At 52.1% G+C, this 23,130-nt stretch overlaps 1 protein-coding gene across 8 annotated transcripts in view; it reads left to right on the top strand.

The window, feature by feature from the left end:
- Positions 1-248: 248 nt before the first annotated feature.
- The window catches only part of DVL3 (dishevelled segment polarity protein 3), a 33,281-nt gene continuing 10,399 nt past the window's right edge, over positions 249-23,130 (top strand). For 6 of the 8 annotated variants that reach the window (XM_074878663.1, XM_074878664.1, XM_074878660.1 and 3 more), the window contains exons 1-2: positions 249-475; positions 20,674-20,743. In XM_074878663.1, coding sequence (XP_074734764.1) covers positions 309-475; positions 20,674-20,743 — 237 coding nt within the window. In that variant the 5' untranslated portion in view covers positions 249-308. Of the gene's footprint in view, positions 476-20,673; positions 20,744-20,837; positions 21,157-21,944; positions 22,085-23,130 lie in introns of those variants that run through there. The other 2 variants (XM_074878666.1, XM_074878665.1) reach the window with 2 other exon arrangements.

Raw genomic sequence — 23,130 nt, 5'->3', positions numbered from 1 at the left:
GGGCTCTGTCCGCGGCGGGGCGCCGGTTCCGGTTCCGGCGGAGCCGGGGCGGCGGGCGGGCGGGCGGGGGAGGAGCCGGCGGAGCCCGAGCTTGCGCTCTGGAGCCGGGCGGCGCTGGGACCCGGAGAACAAGGGGCGCGGGGGGACCGGGCGTGCGGAGGCCGCAGCCGGGCCGGGGCGCGGGCGGGGGCCGGGCGGGGGCCGAGGCCGGGGCCGAGGCGGCGGCCGGGGGTGGCGGGCCGCGCCGGGCCGGGGGCGGAGGCGGCGAGGCGGCGGCGGAGGAGGCCTGGCGGCCGGGCAGGGGCGCCATGGCGGCGGCCGAGACGAAGATCATTTACCACCTGGACGAGCAGGAGACGCCGTACCTGGTGAAGCTGCCGATCCCGGCCGAGCGCGTCACCCTCGGCGACTTCAAGGGCCTCCTCAACCGCCCCAACTACAAGTTCTACTTCAAGTCCATGGACGACGACTTCGGGTGAGCGCGGACTCGGGCCCGGCCCGCCGACCGCCCGGCGGGAGGGGGGGCGGTGTCCCCAGTGCCCACCCGTGGAGGGCGGGCTCCCGTGAGGAGCTCTGGGGGGCCCCTGCGGGCCTGGCTGGGGACACCCGCCCCGCACGCTGCTGGGGGCTGGGGTTGGCCTCCCCCTTCGCCCGGGGAGGGCGTCCCCTCGGTGCAGCGGGGCTGGGACCCCCGGGGTTGGCGTGGTGCCCTTCGGGACCGGCCCGGTCTGGGGAGGGGGACCCACATCCATTCTCTACCCCCATTGCTTTGCCCTGGAGGGGGGCGGGGATGGTGCCCCCCCGCCTTGTGCTCTGTCTTGGGGGGGGGTTAGACCCCAGGGGCACATGCACCCCCAGTTACCTCACCGGGGGGGGCTGGTGGTGATATCCCCCATGGATCTTCTCTGGGGATGCTGCCTCTGGGGACAGCCCCCATCCTCCCTGATGTGCACCCACTCGGGGGGGAGCTGCCCCCTGCTAATTCCTCTGTGGGGGAGCTGGTGGCATCCTCCGTGCACCCTCTCTAGGGCTGTGCCCCCATGTCTGCCAGAGGCACTTTGGAGGAGACCATCACCCCATCTGAGGATGACTCCCTCCCTGTACTCACAATGTTTGGGCAGCACCTTGCCTGAGAGGATATCTCCCAGTGCAGCCCACCCTGGGGGTTTATAGGGGTGTCATCCCACCACGTATCCTACTCAGGATTGTCATTCCCCATCTAAAGGGCCTGGGCATCTCCCACTGTGCCTGCCTGGGGAAGGTGCCCCTTGTTTCCTCCACCAAGTGGGTACGGGGGCAGTGTCCTCTTCACCAGCCCTTCTCAGGGAGAGGATCTGGGGGCAGTTTTGTTCTCCTACCATCCATTTTGGGGTGGGCCATCCATTTTGGCAGCTTTGTCCTCCGCATCCCATCTTTGGGGAAGAATGGGTAAGGGGGACCAGCTTTCTCCTCCCCTGCCTCCATGGAGGAGTGAGAGCTCTCCACATGCTGCCCATCTCTGAGCAAGGGGTGTGTGCAAGACCTGCTGTACCCATGTACGTGTCCCATCGTCAGTGTAAGATGTCCTGTGCTCGATCTCTGGGATGGGTCTGTACAGAAGAGGGGTGCAGTCCTGCCTCGCATCCCATCTCCTGCAGGGCAGCTCTCTTCCAACACCAGTATTTTCATCACTTCTTTTGTGATACCCGTTAGTTCCTTCCATTACGTTTGGCGGTTTGGAGGTGAGGAGGTATATTCTGTTCCTTGTTTGGATGGTTGTACTGACTAATCTTCTGGGGAGTCCCTGCTGTCTCCTACCTTCATAAAGTTGGTGATTGTTCTGGGGAGCAAGTACCATGTGAAGCCAACCCTCTGTAAGACCCTTTGTCTCCATGCTTCTGTGTAGAGTCTTCCTACATCTGCATCTCCTCCAGCCTTTTTGAGGACCTCTGTTTCCATCCTGGGAACGTAGCTTCTCTTGGCTTTCACAACGTGTGACCCTTTACCATTCCTAGCACTTTGGTGTTTGAAAGAGTTGCATGATTCTCCTTCCTCTGGATTTTTTTTCCACCTCCGAAGATTTAGCGTTTACAGTTAGTCTTGTGTATGGAGACTGGGACTGCAAAAAGTTTTCAGTTTTATAGTCTTCCTAGTGTCTTCTTATGGCACCAAATACCTCCCTAGGCTGTCATCTTGGCTCGTACCCTACGTTGAACAGGGCTGGGCCTGTTCGGGGCTTGGATGGAGATCCGTGTGGCTGCCTCAGCAGGGGGTGCTCTCCCCTCTGCAGCCAAATTATCCCAGTGCCCAGGTTCCCGTTAGCTTGGGAGGTGCCAGCTTTCAGATGAGGCTTGAAATTTGGAGTCACTCCTTTGACCACAGTCTGGGATGCTTTGCCTCCCTAAATTCCTCCTGACCCAGTGGAGAGCTTTAGTCCTCAGAAGCTTCCCCGTTCTCTCCAGGCAAATAGAAGTCTCCAGCCCTCATTTTCCATAAACTTCCTCAGCAATATCAGTTGCCTGTAGATCATTTCCTGTCCCTCAGCTGTTGAGTAGCGTTGGGTGCTACGAAACAGCTGCTTCTCCCCATCTCAGAGGGGACCGTGTTCATTGGTGGGAGAAGCAAATTCTCCGTGCATGCTGTTTGTAAACAAATGCTTTGGGATCCTTTGAAATGTTGTTCTTGAAGTGAATTCAAACTTGTCTTGAATGAAATATTGCCATGTGGGTGGGAGAGTGTCTGCGTAACTATAAACAAAGTTTAGTAATAAATAGCAGCGTCTCGCATTGGGAAGAGGGGTCTGGTGGCAGCACAGTTCTGTGCTGTGCCTTTTCATCCTCCTGTTTCTTTAAGGCTCCACAAGAGGAGGCAGATGGTAGATTAATGAAACTCAACGTTAAAGCAGCATAGGGAGTTGTGCAGGCTAGCACGGGGAGGAGAAAATCACTTGGGAAGATGCATTGAGTTTAGGTGTGTCAGAAATGTATGGGGTGAGATTTTTGTTGGGACCAATTCAGCTCATTCTTCTGGGAAGAGTGAACCTCTCTGGAAGGGAAGGTGCAGCTGAGAGAGGGGTCGGAGGCTGCGTGTGGGCAGCCTGTTCCTTGGCGAAGTCCTGTGTGATGAGTTGCGCAGTTGGAGCAGCACCTGGCAAGGTCTTGTGTGGAACAGAGGGGAGAAAGCCTCTCATGGTGCTACCATGGATGCCCCATCAGGAAAGCTGTCTTTGCTCCTTACCAGAGAGCTGAAGAACGTGCTGGTGGTTGGCTGGAGCACAGGGAGGGGACAGCCAGAGCAGTCCAGCTGCAGCCTTGTCTCTGAGAAGCCCTGGAGCCCCAGGTACCGCTCAAAATAGAATCATAGAATTGTAGAATCATTTAGGTTGGAACAGACCTTTAAGATCATTGAGTCCAACCAAAATATTTTGTGATCCCTGGTAATTGGTGTCCAGGAGAGAGCAAGCCATTGGTCTGCAGGGAGAGATAGGGACAGAAGGGCAGGAGGCACCTCAGCTGCTTGACTGTAAATGCATGGGCAACTAGTGAAAACCAGGTTAGCGATGGCTGTATTCAGAAGCTGTGTGCCGAGGAAGGGAGTTGCACTCTCACACGTGTATCCCTCTCGGCCACTTCCCTCAAGATGCCCTCTGCCCAGCAAGGGGGATGGCCTGGCTTGTGCTGACAGTTTCTGAGCTGGGCTGGTTTTGTCAGTTGGGTGGTGTCCAGGAGTGGTACCCAGGGTAAAGCCCCTTTGTAAAAGAGACGAGCTGTTAACAGTGAATGGCCCCATGGCAGCTGATCAATGAGGAGGAGACCTGCAGGTCCAATGGCTCATGCTTTTTGTCAGTGATTGGACCTTTTGCAGAATCCCTGTGGCATGACTAAGTTCTCCTCTCATCTCTTGTTGGGAATGGAGGCATCTCACCTTCCAGGGTCAGCTGGTTTCCTCTCACCTCTGTTGCCCAGATTGAATCTGTTTCTCGCTCTTACTCCTCCTTCCAGGCTGTGGGTCTCCAGGCTGGCATTCCCTTCGGCTCACCCCATCCCCAAGGCAGTATTACAGCCACAGTCTTGGTGTGTGGGATTTTTCATTCTTTTGTTTATCTTGTTAATATTTGTTTGCTCTGAGAATCAGGGCGGTGATGGAGCAGCCTCAGTGTTTATATCTCCTTGGAAATGTGAACTGAGGCTCCCCTGGGTGGCTGTGGAGTTGTTGGGCTGTGCCAGGAGCTAATCCTACTCAAAGCACTCAGCCCCAAATTAAGACGACCCCAAAATGCTGTCACCTCTATGTGGGAAGGAGGAGAAATGAAAAGATTTCATACACCCGATCCTGGGAAGAGGAGCTGTGAGCAGTAGGAAGGCTGCAGGGTTTTGTTGTCTGGTCTACCCAGCATGTAGTGGGCTACAGCCACAAACAGAGAATCCAGCCTGAGCCCAGCGGTGCGGAGTAGTGATGCAGGGTGCAGCCATTTGTGCCCTTGTTGGCTTTGTGTATTGCTAATCCCAGAACTGGAGACATGTGGAGGAGCTAAGCACACTGATGTAGTACGCTCTTCTTGGACCTGAGATATTTATGGACCTGAGATACTTTAAAGTGTGAATGTGCTTCGCTGTGAAGTGTGGAACTACCCTTAGCCTCATAACCTTGCCCTCATTACAGAAGGAAGGTTTGTTGTTTTTTTTTTTTGGATTCAGTGTTTTACAGGTAAGATCTGTGTGCTGGTCAGCAGGAGAGAGCCTTAGATCAGTGCAGTGCTATGACCGCTTGTGAGATCCATGTTCTCCATCAAGCCACCCACAGGTTTTTCGTGGGGTTTTGTTTTAATTTCTGTCTTTTTTGTTCCTAATCTGTAAAATGGAAATTCTAACAGTGCTCCTGTGCCTTGTCCACTTGACACGGTGAGCTTTTTGGGTGAACAATCATGTGGATTTTAGCGTGACAGAGCTCTCAGTTCCATAGAGGTTTTGCAAGAACAGTACTGTAAATTCTCCTGGGGACCTGTGCAGTGGGAAAGGAACAACTGCACTGATGGTCTGTGGTTATTTGTAGTTTGCTGAGACATGGGCTTCAGCAATGCGTAGATACCTCCTGCCTGAGTCCATCGTGAGAAATGTACCTGTCCCTGGGCAGCATGGATCTTCTTGCCAGCCAGGTTGTGTGCATGTTTGCCCCAGCTGAACTACAGGTTTGACTTTTCATCTGGCCAGGTGACTGGTACAACTCTGAGGGTAGTCTTCTATCAGTTGAAATGTGGTTTCTTTTGACTCATTTTTTGCTTGTAATTGATGATGCTCATTTTCTATCAATTGAAAGGTGTTCCTACAGGGACATGCTGAAGTTTAATTTAAACTTTTCAAAGCAGTTTCAGTTGAATGAGTGCAATTTGTGCATCCAGGTAAGTCCTTGTCACCTGGCCTGAAGTTCTGTCTCATCTTCCCATAAATTCGGGAGTACCTGAAAGTTTGAATTTCTTCTGCGTGTGGAGAAAGCACTTGGGTGATCCTTGTGCTTATCTCCACTTTTCCACCTCTCCTCTTCCACGCTGGAGAGCAGAAGGGCCCACTTCTGCAACGGGATCATCTCCCCTCTCCCCGCCTTACCTACTTGTTCCGCACTGCCAGGAGGACACCAGCGATTCGAGGTACAGTGGTGGGATGGTGCTGCTCCTCCTCCCGCTGCTGCTGGTTTCTCCCCCTTGCAGGTCTCGATTCCAGTTTTAACTTCAGAGCTGTGGTGGGTGATTCCTAGGTCTCAACTGTCAAGTGAAAATTGGTATCCAACTAATCACTAGCCCAGTATCTAATCCAGACCTGCATAATTATCACCTGCTCTCCAAAGCTGGGTATGAGGCAGTGATTAGGGCAACACTCTGGAAGCAGAACAAAGCGGGCGCTGCTGGAATTCCCAGCGCAGAGGTCAGATGCCGTTGGTATTTGGCAACCTCATGTCCTGCACATGTGCATGGGGAAATGCGTTGACGCTCACTGAAAGGCTGGGTGATTTATTTTTATTGCAGGGTCTTTTTGAAATTGATGCCAGCAGTGACTGTCCTTCTGGCTCGAAGCGTTTGGAGCCAGGGAAGGGATCCTAAACTTAATAAGCAGTGTCAGTCCCTAAGCAGTGGTGAGCCGCTGGCATGGTGCCCCTGCCTTTCCTGCCAGCTCTTTGTAGCGTGAGTTGGGGGAGTTGTTTTATTTTGATTTTTGAAACTTTATTTTTTAAATCTTGAATTGAAAACTCTGTGATCTGCAGATGACCTTTGCCGATCCCATGCCCCTGATGGAGAGTGATTCCACTTCAGCCTGGATTTCATGCAGGGAGAGGTTGGCAAGAGGTCTGTGAACAAAAGGGCCTCCAAAACTGCGTGTGACTCCCTTGCATGCACGCGTCCTTCGAGGTGCTTCTGTCTGAGTGACAGCATTGGCCTGGTTGTGAGGTGGCCATCACTTTTCTTCATTTTCTGGCCAGTCCCCATCCTTTCTGTGTGGAGGGCAGCACTTAGCCATGTGAAAGGCCACAGCATTCCATCTCTTGTGCTCCCCGCTCCAGAGGATGTGTGGTTCCCTGCCTGCTCACATGAGATGTGCTGCCCCAGGTCCACCAGAGGTTATTTTTTGGACATTTTGCATGTAGGTTACTGCAGCCTGTGCGTCTGTCTCTCTCCTGGGCTGCTGAGGATTTGGCAGAGAGCTGCTAACCACTGTCTGCGCTTGTGGTGGGAAGTTCCTGTAATGCTGCCCGTGCTGGGGGGTGGCCCGTCGACACTGGAGCTGATCCTGGCTGTAGCTGCTGCTGGAGGCTGTTTCCAAGTGCCGTGGTGGTGGGGGGGGGCCGCGGTGGTGGTGGTGGGCCGCAGCAGTGCTAGGGCTGGGGTGCAGATGGACAGGGTTAGTTGATGGTATTTGCTTTTTCCCTGGATTGTATTGTCTGCGCCTGGCAGTGTGTGTCCTGCTGTTCAGACCCAGCCATTAGTGACTCCGTAGGTGTCCGGCTTTGTCTGTTGTGGTTGGAGCTGTGCTCTGAAGGCCACATTGGATGGCAGTCACAGCCTGGTTTCTTTGCCCAGGGGTGGCGTTTGGAAAGCCAAGTTAGCCAAATCGGGCTGCAGACCAATTTCCCTAAGGCCTTGTCTGTACTATGCAAACAATGAAGCTTTACAACAGCTATTGAACTTGTTTGCAGCTCGAGCTGGTCAGAATTTTTTTTTGACTGAATGTATTTTCTCCCAAAATATGGTGTTATATTGAAGCCAGCATTTTTCTTGGAGAGGTATTGTTTTCAATTGTGTTTTTCATGGGAATGTTTCTTAATTTTAAGCCTCCCTTGTCATCTCTGAAAAAAAAGAGAAAGAAAGGTTAAGAAACCTTTGCCCATCCATGAGAATGCAGCTGTGTTTTGAAATCATCTGAAGGACTCTGGTCCTCCAAATTCCTGCACAGAGCAAAAACCTACCTCGAAGTCTCAGAAATTGCTATGAAGTAAATCTGTGCACCCTGACTGTGGTGCAGCTGTGCCCCAACATGGTTGAGTCTCTGAAGTCAAGGCCAAACATTGTGAAAATGGCTCATAAACCATCATAATCAGGGTTGTGACCTGAACGTTGTTCGTTGTTTTGGGATGATAGTGGCGGCCTCACTGCTCAGGCATCTAGTTCCCACTGAAATACAACTTTTCAGAGTTTCATCTAGAAGTTGGCTGCTCCCAAATCCCAGACCTTGGCTCACCCACAGACTGGGTACTGGATCTTCTGGGTGGTGGTGTAAGGAGAGATGTTTCTTCCTGTGCAGCTGTGATGAGAGCAGGACAGGCATCTGGGGACGCAGCGTTTCATAATGGACTCTGAGAAGGAAGGTGCTGGCTTGTAGGGATGGAGGCAGATAGCCCATGAGCCCAGGACCCATGTGCTCAGAGCACTGAGCCTTCAAGAAGTCCCTCTTCAGTATGCTCCTGGCCTCCTTCACCTGTGATTTCCCCACCTGCTCTCCCAGCAGGCAGAGACATCTGGGTCTGGCAGCGTGGTGGCCTGAACCCTTGAAGGTGGGGGTAGTTATCCACCACCGTGTGTTTGGGGATGCTCAGGGAAGAAGGGCACTGTGAGTATAAACAAAGAAAATCTGGTTTCCCTCGCAGCTTTTCTGCTGCACAGATGTGTTTGGCTTCGATGCTCTCTCAGGGTGGGCATCAGGCCCTCCGTCTAGACTTGAAGGCTGTATATGTAGAGGTGTAGGGAGCACAGTTGAAATTCGTGAAGTCCTTTTTGAGCTCATGGTACTTAAGGTGGTGGGAAGCCTCTTGCATGTCTGCATGGCAGTTGCTGAACTGTTCTGAGCTGAGGGTATCTGCTGTAATGAAGTGCTATTCCTCCACCCTTGACTGCATCCAAATAGATATAACAATGTTGTGGTTTAGGATATTTGATCTATGTAAAAGCCCATGAAGGAGAGCTGGGCTTGCAGAACACAGCAGAGACTGTGCCTGCAGGAAATTGCCTTCATGTTGTCACACCATTTTTGCATCTTGCTGCACATCTGATGAGGCAGCAGTCAGGGCTGTGTGTTTTCAGTGTTTCCTATTGATTTCCTCCTCTCTCCATCCCTTGTTTGTTATTCGGAGCCTGCCCTTCTGACCTGTGCTAGATGGATGGTGGTTTTCCAGAAGGGGGATGTGGTACCACGTGGCTGTGTTACTGTTTGTCCTGATGGTGCTGGCTCGTTAGGCAGCAGCTGGCAAGTTAAATAGAACTTAATCCTGACGGTGGCTGCTGTTGGAAATTTTTGGACCAAATCCTTTTGTGAAGGCTTTTTGGAAGACATTGAAGTAAGGTACAAATCTGGGAATTAGTTTAATCTCTGTGACTTTGTCTGCTTTGTCCATGTGCTTATCTATGTAATGCCACAGTGGCCTTAGGAGAGTATGTGAGCTCTTGGGCTGTGAATATCACTGTCTCCAAGGGCTGCATTAGCTTGCAGAGCTGAAGTATTAGTATCTCCCTGAGCCCCTGCTCTGAAGCTCTTGGTTTCACTTGTTTCCGTCGCTGTATTGTTACTGCTGTAGCACTAATATTAAGCCCGTCCAGGAATGGGCTGGAATTCTCTGGAGGCTTTGGCAGGCAGAGATGCCTGGTGCTGACCTTCCTGTGCCGTGTAATCCTGTATCGCAGCAGAGGGTTGGGACTGTTGTGGTGGTTGTATCAGGTATTTATTAAAGGAGACATGCCAGAGGCATTGTTTTTCCAGTCACAGCTAGCTATTGAAGGCAGCAAAAGCAGCATTTGGGTACCCTGCCACTAAGTCTTCTGTGTTGGTTATCCCCTTGCTGGGGCATCTGTCCATGTGTCTTGTTTGCTAAAATTTGCCATCTCGTGAGAACTGGAGGAAAAGAAGATACAGTGAGCAGTGACTTGAATCACTGCAGTGGGAGTCCATCCTTCTGGTCCTGGCTGAAGATGTGAGCTGAAGGGGGGGAAGGCTTCCTTGCATGACTTGGAGCAGAGATCAGTTTCTGGGAGAGCTGGCACCAGCTGCTGTGTGGGAAGGTCTTTACTCTGCTGGTTTTTGACCTGCCCCTAAGGGTTTGGAGAGGAATTTATTTGCTACGTGGCCCCTCTGATCGCTGGCAGCTGTCTCTGTGATAGGCTGGGAATTCAGGATCTGGGTAACAGAGGCTGTGGGCTCTTCCTTGTTTTCTGATGGCTGGCAGTTCCTGCCATGTGCAGGCTGGTTCTGAGGGCACTGAGAGTCTGCCAGAGGGGTCTGTGTTTTGGGAGCTCTGTCTCTGTGTGGATTAGCATAGTGGGGAAACTGGTGCTAGTACATTAGCCTGCCCACTCGCTGATCTTCAATTTTTTCCCTCAGCATTGCTCTGACCTATCTGACCTGCTTGAGATTCATGGTCCTTTTGTGTCTCACCATCTGCGAGCAAATAGGTTGTCCCCTGTCACTGTGCTGTGCCACGCCGCTCTTGTTGACAACCAGAGCAGTGTCAGAAGTGCAGTGACAAACCTGGCTTTGTGGCCCGACGTGATCAGCAGGGCAGGGGCAGGGAGAAGGCTGCTGCTGTGCTGATGGCTGTTAGCTAGGTTGGCCCCAGGGTGCAGCAGCTTCTCAAATTGAAGCTTTTTTCAGAAGCTGTGATGGATATGCAAACTCCATACTTCTGTTTGCATATGGCTAACGAGCTGTCCCAGTTTGTTCAGCCCTGCCTAGCTAAACCAGTATTTTAGTGCCATTCGCAAAGAGATTTGCCTGTGGGCCCAGCTGAGGCTGTGCTATACTGGAAACCCGTATAGGGGCTTAATGCAGGAAGTCTTGCCATTGCACTGTGTTCATTTGAATTTTTTCTTACTGGCTTTTGTAGCTCTGAGAAGGGTGGATTTTCATGGATCTAGCTGCACAGCCGAGTCCCTTATGGCAGACCTCCTAGTTGCCTTAGACCTGGTGCTGGTAAATGCACCTTTGGGTCCTGAAGTGGCTCCTGTGAGATGGATTTTCCTTCCAGAGTGAAAGTGTTTCATTTCAGCTGGGGCCAAAAGGTAGGTTAGTTTGGGAAAACTCTTAAGACTGTTCCCTACCCAGGCATCCTAGAAGCAGCAGAGGAGTTCTGGGGTGGCAAAATCTGCTTCAGCTTAGGGTATGCTCTGTCTGGGTTTCCTTGGGGCAGCTCTGACCTACTGCAGAGGTATGTAATATCTATACAGGGTGTGTGCGTTGAGTCTGATGTGTCTGTGCTTCTGAATCCCCCGCGCAGAAACATGGGAGCCTACTACAGCAGTTGTTTGGGTTTTTTTTTTTATATATTGCCAGCGTGGGACACTAAAAATGTTTTGGTGCCTTCATACGACGTTACCTTTGGTGCAGTTGGTACCTGTGCTGTGGTAGCAGGAAGCTGCATGGCACACATGCTCTCCCATGTAGCGAGATGTGTAGACTTGAGGTGGAGACTGTCTGGCCGTGTTATCTGCAGGAACCAGGTGAGCTCCTGGTCGGTCAACACATGGTGCTGGCACAAAGTGCTTGTGGTGACTTTACATCTGACTGAAGGAGACATGCTGCAGGGGAATTTGATGTCAGTATCACAGATAATTAGGAAGCTCAAAATCAGGATCTAGTTGTAACTTGATTCATCAGCAGATCCACAGACATGGGAAATGGCCCTATTGCAGTGCTAACATGTGACAAGTCTTTCCGGGCTGCTGTTGGGAATAGTTAATGTGTAGAGTGACCAGTTCAACACAGTTACCAAGCTCATGGGATATTTACATACTGCAGACAGATTGTGCTGCCTTTCACTGCACTTCTCCATCTTTGAAGGACCTGTGAGTTGGTAGCTGTGGCTTTGAGACCCTCCACAAGAGAAACGTTTCATGTCACGTGTGATAGTGACTTCTGGAGGTCACTGACCATTATCCAGCCTTTGGTGCAGTTGTCAGAGATGGCAGGTGGGAAGGCTTTGAATGGTATGCAAAAGAGTCAGGCCCGGGAGTTCACAGTGTCAAAGAAAAGCAGCAGCTCTGGGTTGGACTTGGTCTTGCAGAGATGGGGTATGTTGCTGTCACACTGTCCTCTTCTGAATTGTGGGGAAACTTACCCTCTTGTTGAAAAAGCTGCTGATCTCTGGTGTAGAGGTGAGTCCTGGCAGGATCTGGACGGGGTTCTGTACGTGGCACCTCACACAGACTACAGACTAATGCCAGTCATCCCTTATTGCTGGGCTGCTGAAACAGAAAACGCCTGCCTTCCAGATCAAGACCATGGCCTGCACCCTGTGTGAGTAGATCTCTGACACTCCTTTGGAGGAGTCCTAGGTAGGCAATGGTCTCCTGCCTGCCTAGGTATTGCTTTGTCCAGTGGAACATCCGTCAGGTGTCAGCAGGAGTCCTGTGGGAAGGGCTTTCATAAAGGAATGAAAAAGAAATGAGTATTTTTGTTGCTGAGAGTAAAACAGCAGCACAGTGGAGACAGCTCATATTTTCCCTGCTTCTTGGCTAATCAGATTCCTTTTAATTTACACTAATTGATTGGCTCCTGCTTTATGGCGCTCATCCGCTTTCTGGACCTCTGGCTGAGTGAGTTGTGTACCAGCACATGCATGGTTTGTTTAGGACTGGAGCATCTTTCTTGTCTCTTTTTTTTTTTTTCCAGCAGTTGAACAGTATTTGCTTGTTTGCAGGGTGACAGCTGGAGGTCAAGCTTGGCTGGCCTGGTAAAGGATGCTTGGTAGGAGATTGATCATTGTATTGTTCAAGGGCTTGGCCCTGCATCTTGAAAAGAGTTTGGTGAAGATGACTGGTAGTAGCTGAAATAGATGAAATATATAAAAGGCTACAAAAATGTACTCTGTTCGCTGCCTTTGTACAGGGAATTTCTTGTACCGTCCCCTGCACTGACACCATCAAAAGCAGGAGACCAGGTGAAACAGCTACCCTTCCTCTACCCTTGATTGGTTTTGTCTACTGGTAGACCTGTGTAGGAGCTGATCATTTAAATGATTGGTTTTCTCCCAAGTTCTTCCTGGCTTGCTGACAATTTCCTGACAGTGAAGTGAATACTTTGGGTTGCACCAAAAATTATCCAGGGCCCAAAGGTGAGGAAGGAAAAGAACATGCATCCCTGTCCCAGCGATGGTCAGAAATGGTCCTTATGAGCATGCAGACCCCTCATGGTGTCTGCTGCCTCCTGCAGTTTAGGATCAAAGGGATGTAATATCACTGTTTGCCCTTTTTTCGGAGTGCTGCAATAGCTTGGGATTGGGAACAAAGTTCTTTCTTTGCCACCATGCAGCTGTTGTGACTCTGAAAGGCTTTTCTTTGCGTGAGTCCTTCTCATTGTCTTTGGCAAATGTTTTGTGGTGGAACTTAGTTTTGAGCTTTATTAACTCCCTGTTGGTTTTATAGGGGTTCTCTGTATGTCTTATAGACCCCGCTAGCAGACATGTTGCTGATGGTAGCCCAGCTGGATGTGAAGAATAGGTGCAGTCATCTAGAGCCTGTTACACTTCAAGGCCCCTTCCCACTGGGTAGGAGGTTAGGCTGGTTTCCTTGGGAGACTCTTTGCAGAGTTGTTTGTGCTAGGAGAGAGTAATGTGAGCTGGTCACTGTCTTGAGGGCAGGACACGTGTGGAGGCTGCTTTGTCATCTCCTGGTGGAGATCTGTCATTAAATACAAATTAATTGTTAACATGATGGGGAAACGAACCTCACTCCTCCCCACAGACATCTGCCTTGGTCTGTGCCTTCCCAGACCTGCTCTGGAGGTGACTGGCCAGTAGAAAGGTGCTCCAAGAGCAGAGGATTGGTGCTGGGCAGAGCTGCTGTGCTGGCAGCCTGGGACAAGGGGGTGCTGGCGAGCAGACTGCTCTGTGGCAGCTCCCTGCCTCCCCAGGTGTGGAAGTTCAAGCTTTCAGACTTTGTTTCCCACCCTCCCCCTCTTCCCGTTTTCCCCCTCTTCTCCTCTCCTTGCTCTCCTGCTGAGTTGATGCTTTTCCAGGAATGAGCTGTACTGCTGGCCCAGCACATTCCACAGCAGCAGCGCTTTCTTGGCAGGAGCCTCGCTTGCTGTTAAGAAAAAGCAGGACTGACTTGGCGTCCTTCAGCTGAGGGCCAGAAAAGGAAGGCCTGGTCCTACCCTCCTCATGGTGCATGCAAGCCTTCACAGACATCATGGCCCTCTCCCTTGACTGTTGTGTATGTGCTAACATCACACCATCCCCCCAGCAGCCCTTTACAGCTCCTCACTGTTGTCTTAACTGGCATGAAGTCCCTGGGCATTGCAAGGGAGACTCTTGCCTTTCTGACCAGCCTAGAAAGGGGTGAGTGACTTCTGTGGAGAGCTGCAAGGAGTTCCCTGTGGGGCCCAGACACCTCATCTACAAGCTTCTTGTGTTTTGCTAGCAGTGGTACCTGGGTAAATGCTTTTTCCACCTCGTGGTACAATCCCTTTCTCTCTGTCTGCAGGAGCTGCTGTGTTGCAGCTCTGCATTGTGGGCTCTTCCTGCTGTCTGTGTCCAGACAGAGCTAAGTGTCAGAGCAGACCAAGTCTCCTCCAGTTTGCTTGCCATTTCTCAACATTAATATCAACCATCGCAACTGCATCAGGATTTTACCCTGTCTCACACACATGTCTTTGTTCGGCTGGGGCCTCTCTGGGCCTGTTTCCTATCCCTCCTTGAATACAAGCCCAGCTTTTGGTCACTGTGGATATATCTGTGGATTTGTCTCTGTTCTCTGAAGGTCATTTCTGCAGATGTTTAACCTCAAATCTTTCTCACAGTGAGTCCTTGCACTTGTCTTGTATCTTTGTGCTGGGCTGTGCAAGCTCTTAGAGCTGTTGAGGAGCTGAAATTGAGCTACCAGGGTGAAGAACCTGGCTGGGCTTCTGCTGGGAGTTCCCGTTTGTCCTGATTTCCAATTCAAAGAGACTCAAAGTGTCACTGAACCTTCGGGGGCCTGGAGAATGCTTCCTTTGATGATGTCTCTAAATGTTCTTCTGGGGGTTGGAAGCATCACTTGGGCAGGGCTGGATTAATTAGTGTGGAGGTGCCTCCTGCAGTCCTGGTGCAGCTTCCTTCTCCTGTCAGAGGACAGGCTTGTTGGGCTTGTTTGCAGAGCAGTGCTGCAGCCAGATGGTCACTCCGGAGATCAAGGCGGGAGGGGCTGCTGGGGCTCTTGGACTCATTCGGAAATCAAAGTCTGTAGCTTTGCTTTGATAAGTGCAGCTCCTGGGCAGGCCCTGTGAGGTTGGGTGGCTCATTCCCAAATGCCTTTCCTTTTCCAGTCTTTGGACTAGATGAACAGGAGGTCTGTCGTCTGTCATCTCGCACCCAGTGATGCCTGTAGGACTGAGCATGGGTCCAGCTGGAGCCAAGCATCTCCTGGACAGGGAGGCTGTGGTTGTCCTGGTGTAAGTCCAGTGGAGTGATTGCTGATGTGTTGATGAGAGGTTCTTGGGGAGAACAGTTGCCATCTTAGATGTCTGTTCAGCTCTGCGTGAGTGACGGTGGGGGAAAAGCACAGAAAGCTGTGGGGCAGCAGTGGTGAGCGCAGTTGAGGGAGACTGTAGTTTACAGCCTGAGAACAAAAGAGGCTGTTCCTGTGCTTTCACGCACGGGCACAATGTCTCTGCTCCTGAGGAAAGTGGGTAGTAGCTTGAAATGGGGTGACCTGCTCCCCGAGGATTCCTTGTAAAGCTCCCTTGATTTGTTAGGAGAGCAGAGGTGGCCTCTGCTGCTCGAATGCAGAGCTGTGTTATCGTGTGTTAGCAGGACAGCTGGTTTGTGCTCCTTGATTCTTAAAAAACGCCCCAGGTAATGACAGTGCTGCAAGGGAGCTCATGTTCACACGAGGTGCAGGGATAGATGGGAGGACAGCAGCTCCTCTGGGGGGGAGGGTCTGACAATTAAACCCACCTACAAACGTGTTTTGCTTTTTACCCTGTGCTACAGCATAGAGGAGCAGTGGAGAATACCCCATCTGGGGGCTCGAGAGGGAAATAAATGGGAGAGTGACGGTCTCTGTTTACACTCAGAGAGCCCTTCTCACCCCAGTGCACCATGCAATTTGTATGCTATGTACTCCTCCTCACACAGGAGGTAAAAATACGTTGAGGAAGACCTGAAGAATTCCCTGGCTTACGAAGACAGACAGCTCAAATCCTCTAATCCTGTTTGATGCATGCTGTTTGCCTGCAAAGCCCGAGGTCTCACCAATACACGTGTGATCGTTGGCGTGTGTATACTTTGGATGGGCCTGTAGCCCTTGGGGGGATTGGATCCCCATGGGAAGCACACATGTCATGTCTGGGCTTAGTCTAACAGGTGAGCATTTCCTATCTGAAATTCTCTGTCAGAGAATTGCCCTGTCCAATTTTCTCTTCTGGTGAAATGGCTGCAGAGCTCATCCCTGTGGCCTCAGCATTTGATCTTGCAGAATAGAGTAGGATTTTCCTCTAGAGCTAGGAGATGCTCCCATTTGGATAGTAACACATGAAGGTGCTTCCTTTTGCTATGAAGCATTATTAATCTATACGATCATTTGGAGACAAGACATCCCTACCCTCAGGGGTGTGTACTACAGGTCTTGAAAATGAGATCATATTTCTGGTGTGTAAATCCCTGGAGCTTGTGCTATTGGGTAGAAACGTCTCCTGATGTTTTTTAGTTGTTTGGTTTTTTTTTTTCTTTTGCAGGCTGTAGGAGATTGGGCGCTATTAAGGTCAGAGGAGTGACCCACCTAAGCTGTGCGCTGTTGGAAGGTTGTAGTAGAAGATTAAGTTTAACAATGAATTTCTGGGCTTTGCAATGTTGGAAAAAAATGTTGCTGTTCTGTAAAGGTCTTTCTTCTTAATAATTGAACTAAATGAAGGAAAAGATCTTTTTTCCATCTGCTCTACTAGCTTTACATCTTTTCAGTGTGAAATTGTCACTGCTCAGTTGTCTTCTCAACCTTTGCACCTCCCTTAGTAACAGACTCCTTTGCATCTTGGCCATCAAGTTGTCGTAACGTGCTTGAGGGTCCCCTTCCCTCACCTCCTTTCTTGGTACTGACCCCTCAACACCAGATTTCGCTTTTCTGATCACTGCCACATCGCGTGAGTGCTTCTCTCTGGGTATCCTCCCCATTGCGTGCCCTTAGATAGACAAGTTGGGGGACGGGACTGCCAGAGACGAGCAGCGATCGCTGCTGAGTTCCAGCCTGCATCCAAATCTGAGATTCAAATCCTTCTGCTGGAGCCTTTGTCCGTGCCTCTTGGCTTACTTCTTTTGCTGCGTTACTCCATCCGAGTTCTTCTCTGGGACCTTGCTGTGGCTAGCGGGTCCCGCTCAGGAGAGACCAAAGCTGGCTGAAGCTAGAAACTCCCTCGTATCTACAGCCTGCCTGGGCTGGAGGCCACCGAGGGGAAACAGGGAGGCTGGGAGCACAGCAGCTGCGCTGGTAATGTCTGCGCAGCCCGGGGTCTCTGACACGACACAGCCGTCTCCGAGGCTTGGGTTTTATGACCTCCTTTCTCTCCTGTGCACACACTCTTGTTCCCCACCTTCCCTTCATTCCTAGGACATGACTCTGTGATATAAAATACCCTCTAATTTCCTGAGCGAGGCTGGGGCTCCCTGGAGAAGGCAGCGTCTGCCCGCCTGTCCCTTGCCTGCCTCTGCATCCTTGTTCCAGGCTGCCAGCTGCTCCCGCCGGCGGGGAGCAGGAGGGAAGCTGGGAGCGTGGCATCTTCCCAGGCCATGGGGAGTGGGTCTGCCGGCTCTTCTGAAGAAGCTGGTGGGAGGGTAGGGATGGAGCCATGGTTGGAGCTGGGTTTCCTCCGCTTCCCTCCCTGCTGCCGGTGCTGCCCCTTCCCCTCCCCCAGCCGCATGGGAGCAGATGTGGTGCTTGTGTCAGCCCTGGCAGCCCCCTCTGCACACCCCAGCCCGGCTCCTGCGGCAGCAAGAGCCTCGTCCCCTCCTCCTCCCCCCCAGCTTGGCCCCGTGTCGCTGGGGATGGCGGTTGAATCATCCGCCCACTCGGCCTGCCTCCCCTGTAACCCTCCCTCCTTCCTCCCTCCTTCCTCCCTCCCGCAGGTCTCTTTGTTGGAAAATTCAAGGCAGATGAGTGCCGGGGAGCGCTGGGCCTGCAGGCCAGGCGCTGAGCCTGCAGCTTGGCCACAGCATGTCTGCTGGCCCTGGGGATGGGCTGGGGGCTGGCGAGCACCTGGGCTGTGGGGAGATTGTCCATGCAGAGCAGCAGTGCTGAGGGGACTGGACCCACGCTGGCCTGGGCAAGGCTTGGGCGGCCTCTCCATAGAAGGGGGTTTTTCCTGGCCACCGTCTTATGCCCAGCCCCCAGCAGGACTTTAAACATGGGAAAATCTGGAACTGGGCTGCCCTGATGGCCGGTAAACTAAAAGCAGTCCCTTTGAAATCAGCCTTGGGCAGATGTTTTCCCTGGGCTGTGGTGGCTCCTGCCAAAAGGAAAGGCGTTTACAGAACTGAGAGAGCCCGAGCTCCTTCTGGGTCTGCTCTTTCAGGATTCCCAGGTTCAGACCCCATCAGCTGTGGGGGCTCTTCCCAGCACATTCACAGGATGGTTTTCCCTCCCAGCACATCGGGACAGTTTCATCTCATGGCTGCCTCCCTATGCAGCCGCGGAGGAGAAACGTGGCACTGCTCACAGCTCCCCCAGAGGCTGCTCGGTTGGTGGCTTCTGACGTGAACCTGCGGCCTTGTTCGTGTGAAAAGTGTGACTTGAAGAGAGCGGTGAGAGGTGGGGGGAGGAAGGCTGCAGCTCAGGGCTGAGGCTGGAGAGGAATGCAGGGCACAAATAGCTGGGATGGTGCAAGGGATGACAGGCGTGAGCAGGACTGCAGAGAGATTCCTCCTTGGCATGCGCCTGACTCCAGTACTATCAGTTTTTGCTCTGTAGAGTCTAAATATATAATCCATTGTCCTCTGGCATCTGGGTGATAAATAGTGATAAATAATGTAGTGGCTGGGGAAGGAGGGAGAAAACTGCTCCGGGGTGGAGCTGACCCATGGGATGTCTGGGGCAGCAGTGGGGTAATGGGAGCGACGAGGGACCAGCTCTCAGGACAGAGGAAGCTTGTTCACCATCGGGCATTGCAGTTGAGGGTGGGCGGGAGGGTCTTGGGGGTTGGTTTCCTCTGGCTCCACTGAAAGTGGAATAGTTCATTTGTGCATAGTGGTTGGTCACCTTGACCCTGCAAACATATCACCCTGTCCGTTCACCCGCAGGCAGGGCTGTGTGTCCCTGAGCAGGCAGCATGCAGCACTGAAAATTGGCTCTGCCTGAAGTTCTCTCTAGGAATTGGATGAAGTCCAGGCTGCTGGCGACAGTATGAATGGATGCTAGTGCAGCCAGGCCAGGGTGCGTGTGTGTGTGTGCTTGGAAGTGAGGAGACAACAACTTGCCTGCATTGGAAAGGGTTGGCGTGGGCACCGAAGGGAACGGGTCCTGGGGAAGACTGCCTGCGTCTGACACTCATCCTGGGCTGCAGGGGCTTTGGGCAGTGGCTGGCACAGGGCATGCTGAAAAAGCATTAAGCCAGCAGTGTTCTTAATCCATCCTCGCTGCTCCTTTCCTGCTTTTTCCTGTTTCTCCATCTGTGCAAGAAGAACTAATGCACATCCTGGGAGTGGATTAGACTACTCAGACTGTGACCTCCTCATCTGTGCCTTCTGGGGATCTGTAGCATTTGTCCAGTCTCTTTGCTGGCTCTCCAGTTTGGGCAGGGATGGTGAGTGCCAGCAAAGACGTGGCAACGTGCTGCCTTTCACCCTGTGGGACAGCCCTTTGCTGAGCGTTTGTGACACTGGAGCAACCAGCACGGCTGGCAGGGTGGAGCGAGCCTGCTCCCCAGGTTTTAGTCTTCCAGCAGTGTTCATTTGCCTTTTGCTGATGCCTTGCAAGTGTTGGCGAGCCTTGCCGTCGTATTTTCGGTGACGGTTTGGACAGTTGGCACACCAGGGAGCACAGCCGGGAGCCCAGAGTACCTGTTTCTCCGAGCCCCAACGTGCTGCGACTCGATGGCAGTGCCTGGACTGCGTGACAGTCTGGGGCAATGGGTCACAGCTCCGCGTCCCACGCTTGCATCCTCTTCGATTCTCCGTGAGTTGGGGACTGGTCTGGGGACCCTTCAGAGCTGTTGATGGAATCCCACCTCTGTGTACTCTGTTAGTTACTTACAAGCTACTGCTTTTTAATACATAATTTCCCTAGGTTTCACATTCGTTCTTTTGTTCTTTTTCTGTTGGATTCTTTTCCCCTCCAAACATAATTTATTCACTGTTTAGTTACTACATTATTTTTTTAAGCACAATATGTGTCAAGATACCTTAGATAGAGCTTGGAAGGGGAAATTAATATCACAAACTACTTGTAAGATGTCTTTGTATTAAATAAGTGCTTAAAACGTTGTCATTGAGTAGAAAAGAAAATGAGCTTGTTAAAGCCTATTTTGCCATTAAATTTGATTTATCAAAGATGGTATTAATTGAATCTGGTGAATTTACAAGTTGTTTTGATTGCAGATTCACTGTGGAAAAGGTACCTAAACCCAGTGATACTTAAAATAGAATAAATTTTCTCTCCAAAGAAAACTGATGTGTTTACTGTCGGGGCAAAAAAATTATCGGTGGTGCCTCCATTATGAAGACGGATAATAACGTACCTGTTTGTGTAATGCAGGAACATGACATTGTGGCACAACTATAAAGCTTGAAGTGATGTTGAAATATTATGTACGTAATTAAAAAACAACAGTAACATTTGAGAGGCAGCATGTTTAATGTATTTCACTTTCATCTATTAGAAATCTCTGGCATACGTTGTGATTCTTTCAGATCATTATAAAGAGGTTTAAATTATTTATTTCTTTAGAAATAAGCGAACTGGTGGAAATATGCATCTGAATTCTTTTTTTTTTTTTTTTACTGATTAAAATGTGGATCGGGGGATAAAACAGCTGGATGCACACAGGAGAGCCTGTTCTGCCCTTGTGTTCTCCCCTCCAGCCTGCCAGTTATGGCTGTGAGCACAGGAAGCTGTAGCCAGGAGGGACCTGCAGGTCCTTTCCCTGCCCCATCCACAAGCCTGGGCTGCCTATTGCAGGGTGCAAAACACCCGCCTGGGAAGGTCTCCTTGTCCTCTGCAGTCCCGGACCCAGCTCTGACTGCCTCCTCTCCTCTCTGCAGGGTGGTGAAAGAAGAGATCTCGGATGACAATGCCAAGCTTCCCTGCTTCAACGGCCGGGTGGTGTCGTGGGTAAGCAAGCCCCTTGCTTCGGTATCTCACTGCCTGTTTCTGCCCTCTCCGAAAACCACCGTTTGGTTGCATAGTGCCAAGTAAGGCACGGGGACTGCTCCGTACTGTCGGTGTGCTGGCTGCTAACGAAGCTGATGAGCTGGATTGCCACGCTCCAATCCCTCAACTGGAGAGGGGGCTGCGTGGTGCTGGGTCCCCCGTGCCAGGGACGATGTGGGATGCCTCTCTGGAGAGCCCGCGGTAGCTGATGCCTGGCAGAGGTGGTGGTCCTGGCCTGTCTGCAGTGTAACCCGTGTGCCCCTATGGCAGGGTCAGCTTTCCAAGGAAAGTCCTGCTCGGTGACTGGCGCAAAGGGCTTAAGTGACTTTAGTGCTGGCGAAGCGGACTGGATTTGACTGCCCTGACGACTGAAGGTACTGCCTGGGCAGCTGCAGGACAAGCTTCTCCCTCCATGCCATGCCATGCACATGCTGTCCCCTGCCCGCATGCCTCCCTTGCCCCAAGGGGATCCTCTTTTTTGGCAGGGGGGAGAGGGGTATTCAGTCCCCATAGCCAGCCATCCCTTTTTCCCCTCTGCTGAGCTGCAGTTTGTGCTGATGGGGGTGTGTGGATCTATGCCAGGAGCAGAATCAAGACCCAAGTGCCTTTTTCCAGAAGCCACCAAATAGCCCCTAAACAGTAAAAACCCTCAGCAAATTAGACTAGGTCGGACCTAATGCTGCTTCTATCCCTGCACCAAACAGCTAGGCCTCAGCTGGGGACCCATAAAGTGACTGCATTTCGGGAGGGTGGGTGGGGGTGACGGACCAGGCAGGTGGGTGCCCAGCTGACAGACTGGTTCCCGCTGGGATGCTGGCCAGGGGGGCAGAGTGAGGTCCTGCCCGTTCCCCGCATTGGAACGAGGGGGTGCACGGGGAGGGGGCTCCCACACAAAGAGCCGGTGGCCGGGTGCTGCCGTCCTCCCTCTAGCGGTTAGCCGGGCCCCTCAGCAAACATCCTGGCCAGCTCGTGGCCACCATCCCCGACACGACTGCATCTGCCCCAAGACATCTTCCTACCCCTCCCTTTCCAGCTGCCTTTTGTTTTCCCCTGCTCTGAGAGGAGTCCCAGAGTCCCTGAACCCTTTCCATTGATCTTTTTTTACCTGGTGTGCTTTTCCTCATGGTCCACGCATCCACGCAGCTTCTGGTTTTCCTTGCAGGGGCTCTCTGGTTGCTCAGTGTGAGCGGCATGGATCCAGTGTGGCTCTGTCTGGTGTGACGAGGCCACGGTGCTGCCGCGTTGGTGTGCTGGCTCCTTGCAGGGAATTTGTGCCTGGAGTTAGGACCGCTCACAGCTCTTGTGCGTGAAGGGTGATGGGACTCTCAGTGACCTTTATGCACAACTGATGATCCCTTTTTCTATCTCTGCTGAGAATCTTCTTGTCCATGGGTGGTTTGGGGGCTGGGGGGGAGCACTTGCTTTGCTGCTTCTGCCAGACAGGCCAGGATGAGGCTATTTTAGGAACTTGGTACTAATTTTAGCTAGGGGGAAAGACAGGAGGTTGGATCCAAGTGAATATTTCATGACAGTGCAAGAGGCAGGAAAAGTGCAGGGTGGTTATCAAAACCTTCCCTGGAGGAAATCCCAGCCCTGGGAGTGTTAGAGGAAGGCAGCATCAGTCCCCCTGCTTGGGAACACCCGCTCTCCTCTCCTCACTGCTGTTTGACAGCTGCCTGTGACTAGTTCCCTCTGTCCAGATCTATTTGCCTGGTCTTGTCTTGAGATCTCCAAGCACAGAGCATTATATGACTTTTCCCTAGGTAATGCTGGCCACTTCCAGCATCTCTTCTTCCCTGTGTTCCTGGACAGTGGCTTCCAGATCAGGGATGTGGACCTCAGGGAGTGGGATGTGTCCTGGGAAGACAAGTCAGCAGGAAGGTGCTGGGAGCAGAGCTGGGCATGTGCCTGGGGCTTGCTGAAGGGAGGGAAGCTGAGCCAAGTGTGAGACAAGAGCTGGTTAGACAGTTGCCAGAGCAGGAGCCGTTGGGCTTGTCCTGGGGCTTGTGGGACGGGCTCTGCAGCTTTTGACTCCCCAGGGTGCTCTCTGCCCTGTCTGCTGCCTTGGCTGCAGCTTTTTCAGGGCTGCTCTGTCTTTCTTGCCACGGCTGCATCCCTGTCTCTGTTCCCACTGCCTCCCTGGCAGCAGACCCCTCTCCCCCTGCCCTAATGATGATCTGTGGGGTCCATCCCCCCCTTTATCATGGTTTTCCCAGTTCTTGAAGGTGGGCAGGGCACTGCTCTGTGTTTGATCAGTGATGCTGGGAGGTGCTCAAGACCTGTGTAAATGGGCTGTGCTCCAGCACCTGGATTGACATCTGCTCCTGCCTCCATGCAGATGTGGTCCC

This window comes from Strix uralensis, chromosome 9 (assembly GCF_047716275.1).
Source record: "Strix uralensis isolate ZFMK-TIS-50842 chromosome 9, bStrUra1, whole genome shotgun sequence".
NCBI classification, from domain to species: domain Eukaryota; kingdom Metazoa; phylum Chordata; class Aves; order Strigiformes; family Strigidae; genus Strix; species Strix uralensis.
The sequence above is the reverse complement of the archived record's forward strand: the minus strand, read 5'-3'. Positions and strand labels throughout refer to the sequence as shown.